Source organism: Hibiscus syriacus, unplaced genomic scaffold, assembly GCF_006381635.1.
Source record: "Hibiscus syriacus cultivar Baekdansim isolate YM2019G1 unplaced genomic scaffold, ASM638163v2 tig00000764_pilon, whole genome shotgun sequence".
NCBI classification, from domain to species: Eukaryota; Viridiplantae; Streptophyta; class Magnoliopsida; order Malvales; family Malvaceae; genus Hibiscus; species Hibiscus syriacus.
In genome coordinates this window covers 1,134,909-1,157,635 of record NW_024061820.1, presented here as the reverse complement: position 1 = coordinate 1,157,635, position 22,727 = coordinate 1,134,909, and the positions used below count along the sequence as shown (strand labels likewise).

At 32.7% G+C, this 22,727-nt stretch overlaps 2 protein-coding genes and 1 pseudogene across 2 annotated transcripts; 1 reads left to right on the top strand and 2 right to left on the bottom strand.

The window, feature by feature from the left end:
• Nucleotides 1–5,146: 5,146 nt before the first annotated feature.
• LOC120214467 (pectinesterase 31-like) lies at nucleotides 5,147–7,169 on the top strand. Its single transcript, XM_039212359.1, has 6 exons — nucleotides 5,147–5,424; nucleotides 5,495–5,599; nucleotides 6,002–6,079; nucleotides 6,279–6,466; nucleotides 6,541–6,714; nucleotides 6,806–7,169. Exons 1-6 carry the CDS (start codon nucleotides 5,179–5,181, stop codon nucleotides 6,966–6,968), a joined length of 954 nt encoding a protein of 317 aa, XP_039068290.1. The 5' UTR covers nucleotides 5,147–5,178; the 3' UTR covers nucleotides 6,969–7,169.
• Nucleotides 7,170–14,635: 7,466 nt separating this feature from the next.
• On the bottom strand, nucleotides 14,636–17,209 carry LOC120214459 (vesicle transport v-SNARE 11-like). Its single transcript, XM_039212350.1, has 6 exons — nucleotides 17,127–17,209; nucleotides 16,902–17,027; nucleotides 15,718–15,776; nucleotides 15,441–15,629; nucleotides 15,172–15,342; nucleotides 14,636–14,871 (listed from the first exon to the last, which is right to left on the bottom strand). Exons 2-6 carry the CDS (start codon nucleotides 16,993–16,995, stop codon nucleotides 14,680–14,682), a joined length of 705 nt encoding a protein of 234 aa, XP_039068281.1. The 5' UTR covers nucleotides 16,996–17,027; nucleotides 17,127–17,209; the 3' UTR covers nucleotides 14,636–14,679.
• A 1,568-nt stretch (nucleotides 17,210–18,777) lies between these two features.
• LOC120214841 lies at nucleotides 18,778–21,675 on the bottom strand (annotated as a pseudogene).
• Nucleotides 21,676–22,727: the final 1,052 nt, after the last annotated feature.

Sequence of the window (22,727 nt, the reverse complement as noted above, 5' to 3'; positions counted from 1 at the left end):
TAATCGATCACGCCGTATATTAACCGTTTTTTAGGCGTAACTACAAAAAAAAAAAAATAGAAGAAGCTATTTAATGAGATTGAACCTATGACCTTTTACAATAATTAAGTCATGCCTTTATCACCTAGGCTAAGCTACTATTCAAGATTAAATTTTTAAAATTATTTTATAAACAGAGATTGAGATGGCAGTAACCAATCCTCTTCGCCATGAAGAAAAAAAACCAAAACCAGTACCCAAAACCAATAAAACTTCACCTTTGCCTGTCATCGCCAACTTCATCTTCGGTCAGTCGTGGCGTGCACTGTCTCTATCAGTGAGATCATCGTCGTCTCGCGACCCAAGCCCAACATTCCTCTCACCGTGAAGCGTTGTTGTTAGCCGTGGAAGAGGTCTCGAAAATTCATCAGAATTCAAGCCCTCTTTCTCGATTTTTCACCGATTCGTCACCAACCGGACGGTCATGGCTCCCACCACCGGTGCCATTGAAATCATGCTCCTCGTCGCACCTCAACGCGGTGGTCATCGGTGACCGGCCTATGATTTCCTGCAAATGGATTGACGAGTATTCTGTTGGAGAAGAAAATATGAAATGGGAAAAGGGGAAAATCACCAAGTTAGTCCTCTAGGAATGGGAAATTATTTGGATTTGATTTCGTAATAGAGATGGTTCGAGTTCATGAGAAGACTAGAAGCTTGAAATCAAAGTTAATAAGCTCGAATTTGAGTATAAGGTGTTTCTGGCAGTATAATTGACTATTTTTTGAAAAAGACATATTTCGGGCTTTTCGACGTCCTAAGCTAGTTTTTGAGGTCATTTTCATCAAATTTGAACACGATTCAGGTTTGAGAGTGATTGAATAGAAATTTAAATGGTTGATCGATGTGATTTGAAAATTGAGATAATACATTACTACCTTTTGCATGTTTTATATATGGATCATGTTGGTATTAGTTAATGCATGGATGAAAAACATTTGGTCATGTGTGTAGTTAATATTTATAACCTCAACCTAAATATGGTAAAAAAATAAGTAAATTGAATAAGACTCAGATTACTCGTATAAGAAACTATAAGGTTGATAAGAAATAATTCCAAGCTCAGTGATTAACCAGTAAAGTGATTAACCTGATAATCCTTAAATTCTAATTATTCCCGTTAAAGATTTTATGACAAAAAATACATGTATAAGAAATTATGAAATTACCATTGAAAGGTAAAAATGACGCGAATTGACCCTTATAGTAAAAATTTCCTAAGAATTCATATTTAACTCAATAACATTTCTGATTCATCAAAAAATTCCAGTTCGTAACTTCAGAGAAGACATTGGACCTAGAATTTCTGATTTTTGAGTAAGCACCATAAGTCTAATTCATCAGAAGTACTCTTTATGTCTAAATTTTTGAAATGATTGAAATAAATGAAAAAAGTGAATTGGATGAAATGACCAAAATACCCCTTAATTCCAAAATGCCCATGAACTTCGACTTGATCAAAATACTCCGAGCTCTGATATGACCGACGTAACCTTGAGCTTCATAATAACTTAGATATCCTTGAGGTTCTAAATTATTTAAATTCCTTTACCACTTCGAATAAGGGAATACCTTTGGATAAATTTTGGAAATACTAATAAAATTAAAGGTCGTATCGCTCTTGAAGGTTGAAGCACGACCTAAGAATATCAGCCATGCTTGTTATTGTTAAGATTCAAGAGTTAGAATAATTACCGTATGAATATGTTTATGCCTCATCAGGATTTGTTAAATGAAGATTTGTGAAGGTGGATTTGTTCGACCACATAATACAATCAATATGAAGAAATCAATATTCGTGAAGTGTTCCTACCAGAGTCTTGTTAAGTACTACAATGATGAAAAATGTTTAGCTCGATTGGACTCGAAAGCTGATAATTTAAAAATATGGAATATTGTAAATTATCATTTTATCCTATTGAGTTAAATACCAGAATATCTCAAAGATCTAAAATGATTGAAATGCAACAATTAATATATATATATATATGAATACTTTATGATCATGATGTATCAATTTCTAAATGACTGATTAATCCGTTAGCTATTAAATAAAGATCTCGTTTATGAAATTCTATCACTTTACAGAAGTTTCGTGTTTTCCCTATCTAATAATTAACAAGTTCCTCTAGAAAATAACTAGATCATCTAGTGTGTTCCATGTGTACTATATGACTGTTCTATCTGTTCTGAAATGTGAATTGTTATCTGGTAGATTTACAAATAACTTAACTGTTCAATATTCTTATTTATTGATTTATCGTTTATGAACTATGGTTGCTTAATATATGCTCTCTAGTTACATGTTTTCACTGGAAAATATAATTATGCATGGTTTATGAATCATGGAATTTACTGTTTACTATATGAACCGTTTGATTGGGATACTATTTGGGTAGGAGTATGAAGTATGGAGGTTCAGCTTTGATCAAGTTGGTAATTCCTTACGGACCTAAGGTGACCCTTGGGTAGGCTTCGAGGCCCCAAGAAACTCTCTTGGGTAGGCTTTTAGGCCTCAAGATGTTCTCTTAGGTTGGCTCCTACGCCCAATGAGCCAAGGGTAAGGCCTTATGGATGCAGTTCTAGGGAACTGCATATTTGGTGTTTGGTTGGATAGTATTAATGCGATTTTAAGATATGTTTTAAACTATTACTGTTTTAAAAGATTTGTACACTTTTTCTGGTTTTGTTGGAACACACTAAACTCCTCGTCTTAATCTACTGAATCCGTCTCTCTGCATATTTCCTTCAAATTGTAATTTCTTGACTGTTACCTGAAGAAATAATTAATAAAATCTGAGCTCATCGCTAGAACCTGATGATGTTTGTTTCATTAAGAAAATTTATGTTTTACCTTATACCTGATGGCCTATTGCATTCATCTAGTAGTTTTGTATTACTGAGCTTATTAAAGCTCACTCTGTTACTTACCATTTCAGGTTAAAGAAAATGACTCTGTGCTGTTATTGATATCAGTAATGAGAGTTCCTTTGGCATTGAATGCGGAGTACGGTGCACTTGTAACTAGGGGCATGTAGGTTACATTTGTTTTTATATTAGAGTCCGAAACTTGTTTTAATATTGGATACTATTGAATTTTATTTTTAACGTATGAATGATTTTTGAATTGATATTTGTATTGATAAATTGTTTTATGGTTTTAATGATTTAACAAAAAAAATTAAATTTCTCCATATTTTTTTAGTGTGGATGTTCTTGTAACCCTAATGTGACAATTGGATCGATCTTGTCACCTGTATCGGTTTGAGGGTGTTATAGTATCTTTATCCTATATAACATATGTGTTTAATAAATAATTAAAATTTTATTGAATACTGTGAAAGTTACGACTGATCAAATATATTTTCATAGATTTTAAATAAAATACAACCCAACTTAATTGCTAAGAACTAAAATGAAAGAAAGAGTGATGATAAAAAAATTAAACACATTTTATCTAGAGACTAGGAAGAAGAAACATTTGTCGGGTTGGACGATAAATTATATGTGTATAAACTTCATTTTCATTCATTCAATAAATTTATCTCATATTAATTAAATATTAAATATTAATCATTTATATAATGTTTTCAATATATATTTATTGAGGGGCTAAATATAATATTTATATTTATATATGTGTTTTTTTTATGCCCAACACTCATGATAACATTTTTTTTAAACACGTATAGTTCATATTGTTTTAAATAAAGTTGTTATATTTTTTTAAGGTAAACTATACATTTAGTATTTAAATTATTAATTTTGATTATTTTAGTATTTAAATTTTTATTTTTTTAAAATCATACATAATATTAAATTTTTGTTTTATTTTAGTATCTCACCATTAAAAATTTAATGTGTTTAGTACCTAAAGTATCAATTTTAGTACCTAAATTTTCAATTTTTTTCAAAAATTTAACGTTAAATTTTGAACAGACGTACTAAAATGAAACAAAATCTAAACTTTAGGTATTGTTTTGAAAAGATTAAAAGTTTAAGTGTTGAAAAAGACTAAATTGATAATTTAGGTATTAAATGTGTAATTTACCCTTATTTTTTTATTTAACATATTTATTATTTTCTTTTTGGGCAAAATTAGTGCAATAATAAATGCGGAAAATTTATTTAGCCCAATATAACACTTTAAAATTTATTTTTAGATCTATAATATTTACTATAGTGAAGAACAAACTCATCATGTGAGGTGATGAGTTTAAAAAAAGTACTGTTTTTATTAAAACTTATGTGCCCATGACGAGTTCTGAAAAAATATTTTTTTATTAAAATCTATCACATCGATGTAACAAGTTCTAAAAATATTTATTTTATTAAAAGTCATCACCTCTATATAACGAGTTCCAAGACACTAGGATAAATATAATAGATTACTAATTAATTTTTTATTTGCCTTAAAAACCTAAGTAATTATTACATCAAGATTATTTGTCCAATTTTACCTTGTTTTGGCCTTTCAATTTATTCATTTAACGTAAACAAATAAACATGTTGTCATACATGTTTTTGAAAAGCACAATTAACATAGGCATTCAATGAATGCTCGGCTCCCAACTAGTTTTGTCCCTTCTCTCTTCACGTGGCGGACTAAATTAGCAGTCTAAAACAGATTTCTAATCACCTTTTGTTTTAAAAACGAAATCAACTACCTAATTACCTATAATTTTACACTAAATGACAAAAATTCAACTTGGTCGGTTAGTTTTTAAATCCATATCTTACCATCTAATTATGCAACTTACCAAGCAATTCAAGCTTATGTTTCGAGTCTAATTATTTGGCATTTTCAATAATACCATTAATCTTTACTCCAAATTACACATTTCTATGAACTCCGGGAATTCCCCAATGATTTCAATGTTATTATTGACATGCGTTGAGTCTTAAAAATTTAAGATTAAATTGAAAAAAATGCAATTTAAGATAAATATTAGGATTAAGCCTTCAATAAGAAAACTAAAAGAAGAAAGAACATATCTGTCATTTTTTCCGTTTTACGCTCTCTATTCAATCAACCCTTCACCATTTTTAGCCCTAAAACACACTATAAAACACAACCTTCCTTTTGTTTTTTTGGCAGAAGCATACATACAAAAGAAAAGGTTGTTTGTTATCTGATCAATGGCGGAACCAAGGGTAATCACGGTGTCACAATGCGGCAGCGCCGACTACAAAACGGTACAGGAAGCCGTAGACGCAGTGGAACCGAAAAGCAAGACTCGAACAATCATTAGAGTGGCACCTGGTATTTACAAGCAACCCGTTTTCATTCCCAAGGACAGGCAAATGATCACCATGATCGGTTGCCGAGCTGAGAACACCATTCTTACATGGAACAACACCGCTACTAAAACCGATCATCACCTGGTAAATAATAGAACCCTTCCTCTTGTTATTCCTTGTCTGATGATTGTTCATTGGGTTTTCTTTTTCCAAGGATGAGAGTGTGATTGGAAAAGGAACGTTTGCTTCTGGGAGTGTGATTGTGGAAGGAAGCGATTTTATTGCTGAAAACATGTCCTTTGAAAATAACGCTCCAGAGGTAAAATCTTAAATTTCTCATTTTTTATGCTTATTTTCAAAGTATATGTGAAAAAGGAGGCATCGTTGACCGGACGGACAGCGGCTGGTGATCAATCTGAGAATGGGAGGAGGAGATGAGCGGCATTTTAGGGTTATAAACATGAAAATGTGGCTAGGGTTTTTTAGATACAAAGTGGATATCAGAATATTGGATTATTAACAATGGATTAACGAAATACTTAAGTGGCTCCAATAACCCGATACAAATATTTAAACCCAAATGCTAAAGGTCCAGTTAAGAGCCAATTAACTAACTAATTAACAGATGAGACAACAACCAGGCCTAAGTGTTGGACACTCCAATCCGGCATATGAACATGGGACATGGTTCATATTTCATTAATGTTTTTGTTTCTTACAGGGTTCACACCAAGCTGTGGCAATGAGAGTATCAGGAGATCGGTGTGTATTCTACAGTTGCAGATTTCTGGGCTGGCAGGTACTAATTACCTTCTCATTTTATATTAAATCTCCAAATACATTTAAAAGAATTTTAAAAACAAGATATATATATTCATATCCGATACTCTCATTCGAGTCCAATTAACATAGTATAGCAATGGTTCATGACTAATATACAAGTATAATTGTGTTGATTAAGTTGTAAATTTAGCTAAAATGTTGTTGAACATTTGCAGGACACTCTTTACCTGCACAAGGGAAGACAATACTTGAGGGATTGCTACATCGAAGGAAACGTGGACTATATTTTCGGAAACAGTACGGCTCTCTTTGAACATTGTCATCTCCATTGCAAGTCACCTGGTTTTGTCACCGCCCACAAACGTGGCACTGCCGAGGAAACCACCGCTTACGTTTTCCTGAGGTCCATAATCCTTAAACAAAAGTCTACTTTACTTGCATAATTTTGCCTATGAACAAATTGTGACATGGATGCAGGTGTGTGTTAACCGGAAACGGAGAGACGGGGTATGCATACCTAGGGAGGCCATGGGGACCCTTTGGAAGGGTGCTCTTTGCCTACACTTTCATTGATAACTGCATCAAAAAGGAAGGTTGGAATAACTGGGAAGATCCTGAAAAGGAGAAGAGCGCTTGCTTTTACGAGTTCAGGTATATTTTCGTGGATCAATAAATTTTGACCGTGCATAACAGATTCTGAAAGATGAACCCAGAATCTAAATGGTTCGTATTGAAACTGCAGATGTTTCGGACCAGGATCTCATAGGAATGAAAGGGTGGCGTGGTCCAAAGAGCTGAACGACCAAGAAGCAGAAGAGTTCCTTGTGCATAAATTCATCGACACCGATCCGGGAAAATCTTGGCTTTGTCAGAAAATGGGCCACAGAGTCCCAGTTAATGCCTAGTCGAAGCTTGCATGAGTTGATAACAAATGCTTTGGTGGAGTTTTGCCCTTTATATATTAGAATAAAACCTTCCTTTGCTGCCATTTTAAGCATAGTCTTAAGGCGCTAGGAAAACATTACTCAATGCTTTGTTTAGCATTGAAGATCTCTGCTTTGGCCACTTTTATCTTGATCATTGTTCCCAATAAAAAGTTTTTTTTTTATCTTCTGCATTTTTCTTAAACAATATATGATATTCACTCTTATTAGACTTGTTTGAATATTCATTGGCTGAAATACAGAACATGTTTAAAATTTGATTAAACGTCTACTCGTAAACAACATTGCATCTTTGATATTAGAGAAACTTCGTCATCTGTGTTTGCTATACATCTTAACATGGGAAGATGATATATAGTAATGTATTTTGACGAATGGGAAAAGGGTAAAACTGTGTGGGCGCAAGATCCAAACCTCCACGTGATCATATTCAGTAAACATTTTTATCAATAACTGATGCTTTGAAAACTATATGATTTTTATAATCAGATGGAAAGTAAAACTAATCAGATCAAAATTATACATCATCACTTCATAAAATATTTATTTTTAAATATTAAAAAGATACGATATTACATGTTTACAGATGATGTCTCAACTGTAAACCATGGTATTGTTGATTGAGTGAACCAACTAATTGTAGAGAGCTGTGGTATTGTAAGATAATGGCAGAGAATGAGGGACATGGAAGCTTGATTGCTTGCAGATTATGGAATATTCACCATGTCATAACCATTTTCTTTATAAATAAATTAATTTAAAATAATTATTATTTTATTATGGAAGATTTGAATTTTCATTTAACTTAAATTTTGGAGTCGCCGTCCCAAAACATTTGGGTTAGGTAGGTCGAATACCTACAAAATGTATTTTAAAATAATTTTAAGAAAAGTCGTTTTTAAGACAAAAATTAGTATGCATATTATCAGAAATTCATTTTAAGGATTTGGGAGTCGGTTAAACATGGAGAAGGTTGAGCACCCCCATAGCGCCCAAAATTGGTATATCTCGATCATACGTTGTCTAAGTCGTGAAATTTTACAAATTTGAATTCAAAATTTAAATTACAATCCTTATATTTCGACGAGTTAAAAAAATGAGTGAATTTCTTTTTCAAACATATGACTTGATAAAATATTTTATTCACTCGACTTTGTTTAAAAATGATGTCCCATTACTACGTAGATTAACGAAAATTGAAATTCAGTTATGTTGGACGTAATTTCATTAATCCACGAAGTGAGACGACATTGTCTTTGAATATTTAAAAACACAAAAATAAATGCATGATTTATGAATACAACGGTAATAAATGACATGTACAAGAAGGATGAAATATCAAATGTAAAAAGGGTAAACTACACGGGAGACCACCAAACTATGGTCATAAATCGATCTTGCCACCGAACTATTTTTTGTCTCAATTCGACCACCAAACTTTTTAATTGAATCAATCAGACCACTCTCCGTTAAAAAAAAACAGACTTGCTGACGTTTCCGTTAATAAAAATAGCATAATTCTATATTTGGTCCTTAATATTTACATATTCTATCAATTTAGTCACTATTTTAATTCAATTAAATAAAATTAACTATCTAATTAGAATATGACACGTGTCAATACATGATTGGAAGGTTTTATTTATGAATTTTAAATTATTTAATTAAATGATTTTATAACCAATCAGGTGGTGACATGTGTCACCACCCCGATTGAAATGGAAAATTGAAAAAACAATTTGCACCCCAAGGATTCGAACCTGCGTCTTTCAGGAGAGAGTAGCCAAATGCCCAAACCACCGGGCCAAAACTTCACAATGGTTTTAACTTACAAAAATTTATATTTGACTTGTACGGATAAATTATTTGGTTAAATAAATTTCAGTTTGATTAATGGTTACGGAAACAAATTTGGTTAATTCGATTCGGTTAATAATTTTCAAATAAATTTCGGTTCGATTAATGGTTAATGAAAAATTATTTTATTTGAAAATTATTAACCGAATTTTTTTGTGTAACCATTAATCAAACTGAAATTATTTGACCGTTAATCGAACCAAAATTTATTTGAATATTATTAACCGAACCAAATTAACCAAATTTTTTTTTACCGTTAATCGAACCGGAATTTATTTGAAAATTATTAACCGAATTTTTTTCTTTAACCATTAATCGAACCGAAATTTATTTGAAAATTATTAACCGATTTTTTTCTTTAACCATTAATCGAACCAAAATTATTTGACCGTTAATCGAACCCAAATTTATTTTATTCGGTTAATAATTTTCAAATAAATTTCGATTCGATTAACGGTCAAATAATTTCGATTCGATTAATAGTTAAAGAAAAAAATCTATTGATTTGGTTCGGTTCGATTAACGGTTAAATAATTTTGGTTCGATTAATGGTTAAAGAAAAAAAATCGGTTAATAATTTTCAAATAAATTTTGGTTCGATTAACGGTCAAATAATTTCGGTTCGATTAATGTTAAAGAAAAAAATTCGGTTAATTTGGTTCAGTTAATAATTTTCAAATAAATTTCAGTTCGATTAATGGTCAAATAATTTCGGTTCGATTAATGTTAAAGAAAATAAATTCGGTTAATTTGGTTCGATTAATAATTTTCAAATAAATTTCGGTTCGGTTAACAGTTAAAGAAAAAATAATTTATTTAAGCAAATAATTTGTTTATTTTTTTTATAATTAACAAAACTTTTACAAGTCAAATACAAATTGTCGTAAGTTAAAATCATTAGAGAGCTTTGGCCCAGCGATTTGGGCATCTAGCTACTCTCCCCCAAAGGCATAGGTTTGAATCCCTTTGGGCGCAAATTGGTTCTTAAATTTTCCATTTCAATCGGGTAGTGACACGTGTCACCACCTGATTGGTTAAAAACATTTAATTAAATAATTTAAAATTCATAAATAAAATCTTCCAATCATGTATTGACACGTGTCATATTCTAATTGGATAGTTAAATTTATTTAATTGAATTAAAATAGTGACTAAATTGATAGAATATGTAAATATTAAGGACCAAATATAAAATTATGCTATTTTTATTAACGGACACGTCAGCAAGTCCGCTTTTTTTAACGGAGAGTGGTCTGATTGATTCAATTAAAAAGTTTGGTTGTCGAATTGAGAGAAAAAATAGTTCGGTAGCAAGATCGATTTATGACCATAGTTTGGTGGTCTTCCGTGTAGTTTACCCTAAAAAAAAAGATAAATTGTAAATGATAAAAAATAATGCAATCAATATTTATATATGGAAATTCAAAATATGTTTACTTTAATCCCTATAGTATAAATAAATAATAAATAATATTAAAATTTATTTTTATTCAAATAACCCTCAAAAGGACACTCCAAATTTTTAGAGGTCTTCCATAGGTTAATCAAATAATTAACAAAGAACCTCATAAATTTTATAGTGATAATAATAACATTTTCTTATGAAATATATATAATACAATACTTAGAAGTGTTCTCTTTAAATAAGTAAAATATACATTTGTGAATAAAAATGTAATATATATATATATATATATCGGTTAAAAAGAAATAACATTTATTCAGAAAACAATATAGTTAATGCATGATGGAATTTCCTTTATTTTTTTCTTTTTTCTACTCCTAGTGTGCCCCAATTATTCAAGCTTATCTTCAGAAACTTGATTCGGGATGCTCCAACTTGTTTCCCATACATAACAATTCTTGTGCAAGTGAACATCTTAGTAATGGTAACTGAACTTTTTTAAAGCTTTCATTTAAGTCCCTCAACTTTTAAAACTTGCAATACAGTCCCCTAATATTTAAACCTTTTGTAATATGGTCCCCCAACATTTAGTATGTTTGCAATATGGTCTCCGACCGTTTGACGCCATTACACTGCCGTTAGTTACGTTTATAATATGGTCAGTGAACTTTTCAGGCACTTGTATTTAGGTCCCTTAACTTTTAAAACTTACAACACAGTCTTAAATTTCATTCTAAACCCCAAATTCCTTATCGATCTCGAATTTCTTTTTTCGTTTCTCTTCTCATTTCTAGCGTAACTTTTCATCGGAGATGCATGAGAAATTCTAATCTAACTTTGAATCATGGGGAGGTGTTGACTTGAATAAGGGTCAATTGAGAAAAGACCCGACCAAGGGACTATTGGGACCATCAACGATTCAAGATGTAATGTTAGATACAGGACATCTCAGGTGAAGCATAGATGTTTGATGAAATGCTTGTGAGAAAAAAATGGGGTTAGAAATGAAGAGTTGACAAATACTACTAAGATGAACTAAGTATCATTGTTGAAAGTCACCAACAAAGCTGTAATTATTTTGTATAAATGACATATAATAATTTCTTCGTTTAATCCTTGTGCTTAAAGATTTTCCAACAGATGATCAAATATAATGAAATCCCAAACAGCGCATTCACCTCTCGTTTGGTTTTTGTTCTTCAATTTTCCGCCATGTAAAATTATAAACCCAAACAGTGCTCTGTCTTTCAGCTTTTTATTTACAAAGAAACAATGGAGGAAGAATTGCTGGAACGCAACACCGATTGCCTTTATTTCTTAGCCTTTCCCCTCACTTACAAGAAGGTATTTATTTTCTCTTTTGGGCTATCCGAAAGTAAGCTTTTCCTCTTTCACACTCTCCCATTTTCAACTCGCATTGTGTGTTTTTTGTTGAAATTTTTATGTTTCTGGAACTACATGTCAATGATCTGGATATTCAATGTTAGTTTTGAACCAAAACCATCTAATTTTCTTTATTTCTTCTTAATCAAAACTTTTAGTACTCCTTAAGAAAAATATTCAGTCCATCAGAATAGAAGTGAAATAGGGTCCTAGGCTAAATTTTTTTGATATTCTTGTTTGATTTTCTTTAAATCAGGGAATTGGTTGTGAGTATCAACATAGTGAAATCGCCATGCTCAATCCGAGAGACTGCTGGTACTAGCTTACTGGAATTGTATTGATCCGACCTATGGTTTTCGGCGTCCTATGAGCTCGTATTCTTTTTAATAAGTTCATGTTGATTATGGGACTGATATATCGTGAACGAATTAAATTTTTTTACATGTTTTGGAAATTTTACAATTGAATTGTATTGAATTATAGCTTTAGAAGACAATTCTGCATGCATGCAACTCGAAAGGCATCATGACAGAGTAGTATATTTGGAGCAACTACTTGACCCTACCATGATGCCTTTCGAGTTGCTAAAAAGACTGAGGTAAATACGCTGTTTGGGATTTCATTATATTTGATCATCTATTGAAAAATCTTTAAGCACAAGAATTAAACGAAGAAATTATTATATGTCATTTATAGAAAATAATTCCAACTTTGTTGGTGACTTTCAACAATGATACTTAGTTCATCTTAGTAGTATTTGTCAACTATGCATTTCTAACCCCATTTTTTTTCATAAGCATTTCATCGAACATCTATGCTTCACCTGAGATGACATGTATCTAACATCACACCTTGAATCGTTGATGGTCCCGATAGTCCCTTGGTCGGGTCTTCTCTCAATGGACCCTTATTCAAGTCAACACCTCCACATAATTCAAAGTTAGATTAGAATTTCCCATACATCCCCGACTGAAAAGTTACGCTAGAAATGAGAAGAGAGAAGCGAAAAAGGAAATTCGAGATCGAAAAGGAATTTAGGGTTTAAAATGAAATTTAAGACTGTGTTGCAAGTTTTAAAAGTTGGGGGACCTAAATGCAAGTGCCTAAAAAGTTTAGTGACCATATTGTAAATGTACTAACGAAAGTGTAACGACGTCAAACGCTCGGGGACCATATTGCAAACAGACTAAATGTTGGGGGACCATATTGCAAATGGACTAAATATTGGGTTACTGTATTGCAAGTTTTAAAAGTTGGGAGACCTAAATGAAAGCTTTATAAAAGTTTAGTGACTAAGAATTAATAAAATATTAATATGCTATTATTAATAAAATGATCGAATGAGAATCCGGGCAAAATTTAGTGTCTACACACCGAACTTCAAAATTTGTAAACCAATGTTGCGTTGAAGCAAAAATGGTTTTATTACTGTTTTGAACCTCTCCGTAAGGACTAATTAAGCCCAAACATGGATGGAAACAGACAACATATTTTGGGAATATGAAAAAGGTAAATCAAAATATTAATGGAGATGCAGGGGATCGAAGGCCGTGCCTCTCGCATGTAAAATATGCGCTCTACCATTGGGTAGGGCTGTTCATTCTGTTAAAAATGAACTGAATCGAATTAATCATAATCGAATTAATTGAATTTTTTTAACCGTTAATCGAACTGAATTCTTTTTCAAAAATATTAACCGAACCGAATAAATTTCGGTTAATTCGGTTAATTTTCGAATTAACTGAATTTTTTTTAAAATTTTTTAATTTATATAAAAATTAAATGTTTTTTAATTCAAAAAAAATTATAATTAATTTAAATAATATATAATTATAAAATAAAAATTTCAGATAAATTTTTTAATTAATTAATATTGATTTAGGTTTAAAAGTTATTGGATCTTAAATTATTAATTGGGTTTTAAATGGTTTGGACTTAGCCCATATGTTATATATAATATATTTAATATTTTTTAATTAAAAAAACAATTTACAATTAATTTAAATAATATATAATTAAAAAATAAAAATTGTATATAATTTTTTAATTAATTAATATTGATTTAGGCTTAAAAGTTATTGGATCTTTAATTGAGTTTTAAATGATTTGAACTGAGCCCATATATTATATATAATATATTTAATATTTAAAATTTAATTTCGTTTAATTCGGTTAATTAACCGAATTCGAACCGAATTAACCGTTAACCGAATTATAAATTTTTTTTAACCGTTAACCGACCGAACTAATTCGGTAACCGAACCAAATTAATCGAACTAATTTGATTCGATCGATTAACCGAATTAGTTCGATTATTTGAATAGCTCAACCTGTAAAGGAATCTTTGCGATTTTATTTATTTATAAATTCATCCAAACCTTGTCAAATACATGATGTTTGCTTTGCTGTAAAAAAATTAAAATAATATGTTAAAATATTGTTTTATTTTTATTTACAAATAATGATTCAAATAAGTACAACACTGAATTCGGATAAATTTAATCATTTATAATATTAATTCAATTTTATTATCATTTAAAAAACAATACATTACACGTTGAATTATATAAGATGTGAATTATTTATATACAATTTTAAAAATAAAATATTATATATTAAATTTAAATATAAATATAAAGAGCCAAATTAAATTTTTAGATTTTAAATATATAAAGAATTTATAAAAATCATTAATCGGTGATAGTTTAAGCTTTTAATAATAATTTTTTGAATTGTTAATGATTAAGAACTAAATTATTAATATATATATATATATAAGCAGAGTATTAAAAAAGTCATTTTGTTTTTTTAAATGATTGCGACGTTGAATGTGAATTTTAACAAAGAGATCACCTTACTATTTTCAAAATGCAAATGAACCAATTTGTCCAGTATTTAACCCGAAGGGGCCAAAATAAAACACGAAATATAATATACGGACAATTATAAATCAAAAAGTGCCAACCCATAATTGAGATGAATGAACAAAACCAAGTCTGGATTGATGAAGCAAAGTAAAATTATACGTCAAAACAACCAGAACCGAGATAGTGAACATGCAGGATACCTATTTAACAAGTTTGAAGTATAAACGATGACGATAGCAACGATAAGAGCTGTAACAATGATCCCAATAATCCACTTGTTCCGGTTCATCCTCCTTGACATAGCTGTCAAAATTTTCTTACTCTTGCCAATGTTATCATCCACTCCGTGAAGCTGGCAATTAAAGCAAAAACCCAAATAATACACATCCAAAATGGTTTACCATCAAACATTATATAATTTGAAGCCAGAAATTCTAAGGTTCAGTATCATATAAGCTTTCGATGTAACATGCTCGAGCGACGTTGTGCTGAAAGAAATTGGAGGTCATGAGATGCTATACCAAGGTTGTAATATAGAGCTTGAAAGAAATTACAACTCGAATACAAGAAAAACATTGTTAAAAGATTCATACTTCTGTTAGAAAATTGGAGGTCATGAACAACAGAGAAAACCAGTGTATAGAAGAGGTACCGTGTTATTAGCATGCAAGAGAGCCTGTCTCTGCGAATGCAAATCCTGAAGAATTGAAACACCAAGCTCTTCTGTTTCAAGCATGGTTCTTCTACTGTCCTTAACTCTGTCAGTGCTCTGATTCAACCGTTCTGTAGTCATCATCAGTCTTGATCTTTGATTAGTCGATGCCTATTACATATTCATCTATAAGTAATCAAAGTTAATTGCAAGGAAAGCAGACCATGGCCAACCACGGCATGTTAAAAGTTAGAAGAACGAAAACATACGGTGAGCGCATCAGCCATTCCAGACTCTAACAACTGATCTCGGTCATCTGGATTTAAATTACCAGATGCAATTCTTTTAACTTCGCTTTTCAGATTGTTAAGGTCTGATTTATATTCCCTTAGCTTAGCAAGAAGCATAGCCTTGACATTTGGCTGCAAACTTCTTGCCTCAAGGTCCATCTTCCGAATCTGATAAAGGAAAAAAAAACATCAAAGTTAAATAGCCAAAGAAAATAAAGACCAGATAGGGGTATCTAAACATGAAATAACCAGTTACCAGTTCTTCTGCATTTTCCAATCCACCTCTTATATCAGAAACTTTTTGCTTTTTCTGCTCTGCAAACAGAAAAACAATTAATAACTTGAAGTGAAAACAATTGGTCAATTACAAAGGCCGGAGCTAGAAAAAAATGAAAAAAAAAAAACTCTCATCAAGCATATTACAAATGTAAAAACTAACCTAACAAATTACTCGATAAAAGGAAACACATATTATTTAGATTCACGTCCTAATTTTGTGTCTACCAAACACTTTACTATCAAATTCCTTTATCTATTCAATGATTCAACATCTCCCCAGCTATTTTTCCTTAAACAGGGTACCCTGAAACTGATCAGCTTGATGACATTGTTTAAAGGCCCAAAACATTTTCTTTCTTTTCATCTTCTAAGAAGTATTTATCTCAACCATCCTATGTTACTCAAACTCTTTAATTTTCTTGTAGTACCCGCGGCAGACACTTGTATCCAGAGGAAATCCAGACATTAGTGTGGAATACATGGAAAATTTGAAAAAAAAATTGAGCATATCCGTGTCGTATGCATACCCATATCCAATACACAAAATATCCGAGTCCAAGTAATATAGTAACCATACATCTACCTAACTCTTTCATATAACTTTCCACTTCGGTTTCTACTTGCAAGTAATAATACAACAATTTAAAGAACCCAATTAAAGAACAAAAGAAAACTCCATCGCACATCAAAAAAATGATAAACCAATGTACGCTAACTCCAAAACTATTATTCATTCATGGTAGTTTATTATTAACTTTGAACTAATTCCAATCACAACATATATTCTACTTGATACTTCAGAATTCCTTTCTTAATTCCATGTTTAATGCTTAAAATTCAGGCAGTTCAAATTCATCCCTGTGATATCTCACACAAAGTTACAAGAGAATCAACAAAACTATGAAATATCACATTCTTCAATCTGAAAATAAGCAGCATGAAAATCACGAGAATTAATCAAATTAGATCAATTTTAAAAATCCAATGAGAGATAAAGAAGATCTGATCTTCTTTCATTCATCTTCATATCTCCTATTTTTTAATCAGCAGCAGAAATTAAGCTGAGAATCCTTTATTCCGCTAAATTCCGCTAAAAAAAGAAAATGAAGAAATTGACACCCAAAAAAAAATTCGTTAATAAGAAAAATTTGAAATTACAACCTCCACTGATTGCAGCAGCAGCCGTACACTTCTTGGAAAGATTCGCCGATAGCTCGCAATATTGCCGTTCATATCCTTCGAATACTTCACTCATCTTTTGATTTCTTTATCTAAAATAAAAATTCTCTTCAAAACCAACAACAAGAAATCAGGAATTAAGATTTAAATCAGATCAAAATTCAAATACTATAAAGTAAAGAAAATAGAGATAATGAGAGAGAGAACCTGAGTCGCAATCGTCGTGGCTTGGTGGTTTCGATTATTAGTATTTCATTGCATAATAAAAAAGTAGACGACGACAGCGTTTTTCGTTTTTTATTGTTTATCGTTTCGTTTGTGACTTTGTGTGGCCTGTGGGGGGATGAGTGATGATAAAGTCACCGTCGGTGATGTGATTGCTTTGGAGTTTGACGTCTGTGATTGACATGTTATAAAAGTTTTGTGGTCTTATAGGTGGAGAGTTTTACATTTATGTACAGCTCTCGGTATCATTAGTATTTGCTCTACTAGATTTTAGGAAGAAGCGTTTATACCTTAAGGACGGGTTTTCGTCGTATCTGATATGATTAATAATAAAATTGATTTTAACTTAATAAATTAATACATTTTTTTTACCTTTTTACTAAAACATAAAATTATATATAAATTATTAATTAATTTAATTTAATAATTAAATATAATCAAAATTAACTCAACTCATAATTTTAGTGCCTTATGTAATTTTATAACTATTCTAAATTTGAAATATTATCCAATACTGTTTTTTCATCCCTGGTCATTAATACGAATTTTTTTAAATATTTAAACAACGAATATTTTAAAAAGATTTGGGAAAGAAAATATCATAAGAAAAGGGTTTTGGTATCAAATGCCTATAGAATGGAATACATGCCATTTATGCATTATTTAACGAAATTTGTTATTGAGTGGTTTAAAAGTTTTTTCAAGATCTTAAATGTATATTAAAATTATCTATTAATATATTTTTAGAAAGAAAATTAACTATAATATCAATATCATGCGTAGAAATAATGAATAAAGATATCAATAGTAGTATATTAGTTAATAATATTTTGTAAATAAAGATTTGTTTTTTTATATATATTATAAGGGTACTACAAAAGTCAAAAATATAAGAGAAATGCAGCCTTGTAATTTTAAAGGACCCAGAGGCCAGAGCTGTTCAAGGAATTTAGCACAAAGATCGAGAAGAGATACTGTGGCCCCTGAACCCTCTGAGATCCGCAGATACTTCTCCCGATTGTAAAGCTGCTCACATTCGTAGCACACGGCAAACACTATGTAAGCACTCAGTAAAACTACGACAAAGCAGAACCATCATATTATTATCAATGGTTTAATATTACCTGCAGTTCATCAAGATCGGGAAGCCACCTGCACTTCGTGTTATAATGCCCTATATTCTTCCAACGCACACTCATTTCATGCAGTGCTTTCAGAACTTCCGTCATGATTACCCAAGGACGGGCTCCCAGACTGTAAAAAATAAGAACACTGCCCGTCTAAACGAACATCGGTGCATACTTAAGGTGTCAACCACGTTTTTTGATATTTAATCACCAATGTAACTACTATCGATTGAAAATCGTCGAGTCTGAGTGCCCATTTCCTCTCGGGGCTCCTTAAACTCATTGCTTCATGTGTAGTGTACCCCGAAACGGTATCCAACTGCTGGAACAAATGTAGGTTCCATCGGATGGAGACCGTTGAATATTCCTATAAAGAGATTCAGAAAACCAATAAGAATTCCAACTCTGTATGCAAGACCAACTCTATGAAACAAAGTGCAAGTAGAGGACACCATAGTTCTTGAAACTCAGCTCCAAGATAGCCCCTGGAGACTTCAATTGTACTTATCCAACAGTAGTAGTAAGCACAGTTCCCTGGAACATAATGCAATAAGGAACTACCCAAATCCATGAAGCCAAAAAAATGGGAGTTTGAGAAGTTCAAACCTCATTTTGAACTCTGTTGCGAAGAGATTAGCCAAATGGTTCCTTCCAAATCCCAGCCCACCACTTCCTGAAGGACCTCATCATCTGAAATCATGTTCTAATCAGTAACAAGCATATGACATTAACAAGTGCTACAATAGCAGTACAGAAGCCTGATATCAACTGGTATTGACCTTTTTAGCTAGTGAGTTGTATCCGGTGAGGGAACAGCTAAATATCCAGGGTGCTGGCGGATCTCAGAATGGTCATTCTCCTCATTGGATTGACTACGAGCATCCCCGAGATCAAATCTCTAGCACCGGCAGATAAATACTTGGAAGAATGATATTTTCTCTGCGGGACAAAAAATGCAAATTCTAACTTGACAATCTCAGCATTTAAGCAGGTAGTGAACACTAAATAGGTCGAAAGAGAAACAACAATGAGAACAAGAGAAGACCAGATAAGCAGATAAATATGCACAAAGAAATGAAAATTTGATATCACTTGCCTTTATTTTCCTGAACAGGATGGAAAAGTTTTCAACATCAAAAGGAAGCCTGCCACAGAGAAGAGCATACAATATAACCCACAGATCCATACATCCACTTCAGGCCCGGCGTATAGTTCACCGAAATAATCTATAACAATAGAGATCCACATTGCACGCACATTAGAAATGCCATCATAACATATAAGAAATCACAGTTGATTTCTAAATTCACAGACTCCTACCTCAGGGCAGCGTAGTTTGGGCCTGCCAAACTGTTCTGAGGAAATGACCATCTCTCATTATGTTGCTGAAACCGAAATCGCAATCTTCAGGACATTACATCTGGAATTGAGAAGTATATTTTTCGGGCTTAAGGTCTCGATGAACAACCATATTTCTGTGGCAGTATTCCACCCCAGAAACTATCTGCTGAAAAATGTGGCGAGCCTCATCCTCCTCAAGCTTTCTTTACCCTGCAATATAATCATAAAGTTCTCCGGATTCTTTTGAAAGTCAGCATGCAATTCGGTGCACATGCACCGAAAGTGTGAAAAAAAAGGCAGCCTCAATTGTTGACAAAATGAAAGGGCAAATTACAAACTTTAGTCACTAAAGTTTAGGGTATTTACAAATTGATCCTTAAGCTTCAACTATAAATACCCTAGCTCATTTAGCTTAAAATCATCCCAAAGTATTCTAGCTTTCTTCTTCCATACTAAGAGAATTTAGAGAGTTTCTTGAGAGTTGTTTTCTCCTTTTATCAAGAGAGAATTATCATTGTTTTCTCATTGGTAGAGAGAGAGGTTGTAATTCCTATTTTCTCATAGTGAAGTTCTTCTACCGTTGCCCGTGATTTTTACCCTAATAATTTTAGGGGTTTTCCACGTAAATTTTGTGTCTCTTTTATCTTCATTTTTATTTTCTCAAATTATCAGTTGTGATTTTGCTCTATCCGATAGCCGTCTTCGGCAACAATTGATATCAGAGCTAGATTAGAGTGTGTAATATCTGCTTATTGTCTTTGTGGTTGCCACCAAAAGGTGGATCCTCCAACATGAGAAAGTAAGAAGTTATTACCCATTCTTTGAAGGTTTCAGAGAACTATTCACGATAGTGAAATAGTGGGAGCTATCCGTAAAAGAAGCTATGGCAACGAAATTTGATATTGAAAAATTCAATAGGAGAAATTTCTCATGTGAAATTAAAGATGAAGGCCATCCTGAGGAAAGACGGGTGTCTAGCGGCTATCATGAAAGGTCGGGGATTTCGCAGATGATAACAAATGGAACGAGATGGACGGAATGCTATGACAAACTTTCATCTAGCATTAGCAGATGAAGTATTTTCAAGCATCGAAGAGAAGAAGACAGCTAAGGAGATATGGGATCATCTCACAAAAATGTACGAGGCCACATCGTTGCACAATAAAATTTTCCTTAAGAGGAAATTGTACACTCTCCGTATGCCAGAATCTACTTCAGTGACGGAGCACTTAATACACTGAACACTTTATTTCTCAGCTTACATCCTTAAGCTGTAAAATAGGAGAACAAAACGTGCTGAACTTCTACTTCAAAGTCTACCGGATTCATATGATCAACTCATCATCAACTTGACAAACAGTAATGTCACCAGTCTAGTCTTCGATGACGTTGCAGCTACTGTTCTACAAGAAGAAAATGGCGCAAGAACAAGGAAGACAGACAATCTGCAACAAGCAGAAGCGTTGACAACGATGACAACGATGAGAGGGAGATCAACAGAACGTGGCCAAAGTAGCAGTCACAAACATGGTAGATCGAAGTCGAGAAGCAAGAAGAATTTAAAGTGTTACAACTGTGGAAATAAGGGTCACTTGAAGAAGGATTGTTGGAGTCTAAATAAAACCTCCAATCCCAAGGCAATACCGCAAACACTTCAGATGATGGAGATGCTCTATGCTGTGAAGCGTCAACCACCGTGAAGGAAGAAACGATTTACAGATATATGACTCATTGATTCGGAGCAACATACCATGACCTCAAGAAGAGATGGTTCCATCATTATGAACTTGTCTCAGGAGGATCTGTGTATAGTTATAATGATCATGCCTTAGAGATCGTTGGCGTGGGAACCTCAAATTGAAGATGTATGATGGAACAATTAAAGTTGTTCGAGATGTGCGGCACGTGAAAGGTCGAAGAAAAAATTTATTATCCTACGGATTGTTGGATAATACTAGCAAGATTGAAACACGGAAAGGAATCATGAAGGTGTTCCGTGGAGCGCTTGTGGTGCTGAAAGGTGAAAAGATAGCTGTAAACTTGTACAGTTGAAGGAGAGACATTGCTAGAAGCAGAAGCCTCTGTTGCCTCATGTAGTTCAGATTCTGCAATGCTATGGCATAAGAAACTTGGACACATGTCAGAACAAAGAATGAAAGTCCTTGTGGAGCAAAAGCTACTTCCAGGCTTAACAAAGGTATCACTTACTTTATGTGATCATTGCATAACAAGTAAGCAGCACCGGTTGAAATTTAACACATCAAATTCTAGAGGCAAAAGTGTTCTAGAATTGGTTCACTCTGATGTATGGCAAGCACCAGTTACATCCCTAGGCGGAGCAAAATACTTTGTCTCATTTATTGATGACTCTCCAGAGATTTTGGGTGTACCCTATTAAGAAGAAGTCAGATGTATTTTCCACTTTCAAAAACTTCAAAGCGCGGGTGGAACTTGATTCTGGAAATAAGATCAAGTGTTTCAGAACAGATAATGGAGGAGAATACACAAGTGAAGAATTTGATGACTTTTGCAAGAAAGAAGGCATCAAAAGACAGTTCACAGTGGAAAACACTCCTCAACAAAATAGAGTGGCAGAGCGGATGAACAGAACCTTGTTAGAAAGAACAAGAGCAATATTGAGGGATGCAGGCCTAGAAAAATCATTCTGGGCAGAAGCAGTCAATACCGCCTGTTATTTGGTGAATCGAGCTCCATCACTGCAATAGAGCTGAAGACACCAATGGAGATGTGGACTGGTAAACCAGCTGATTATTCAAACCTCCATGTATTTGGAAGTATTGTGTACGTGATGTACAACGCCCAAGAAATTTCAAAGTTGGATCTAAAATCCAGGAAATGCAAATTCTTGGGGTATGCTGATGGAGTCAAGGGGTATCGCTTGTGGGATCCCACTGCCCGTAAAGTGATCATCAGCAGGGATGTTATCTTTGTAGAGGATAAACTACAAAGAAAAGAAGACAATGATAGCAATGAAAAGTCAGAGACTACTCAGATACATGTGGAAAAGGAGGTTGAACAAGGAGATTCTTCTGAAGCAGAACCAGCACATGATGAACAAGAACCAGAGAGTTCTGAAGCTCCAACAACTCGTCAA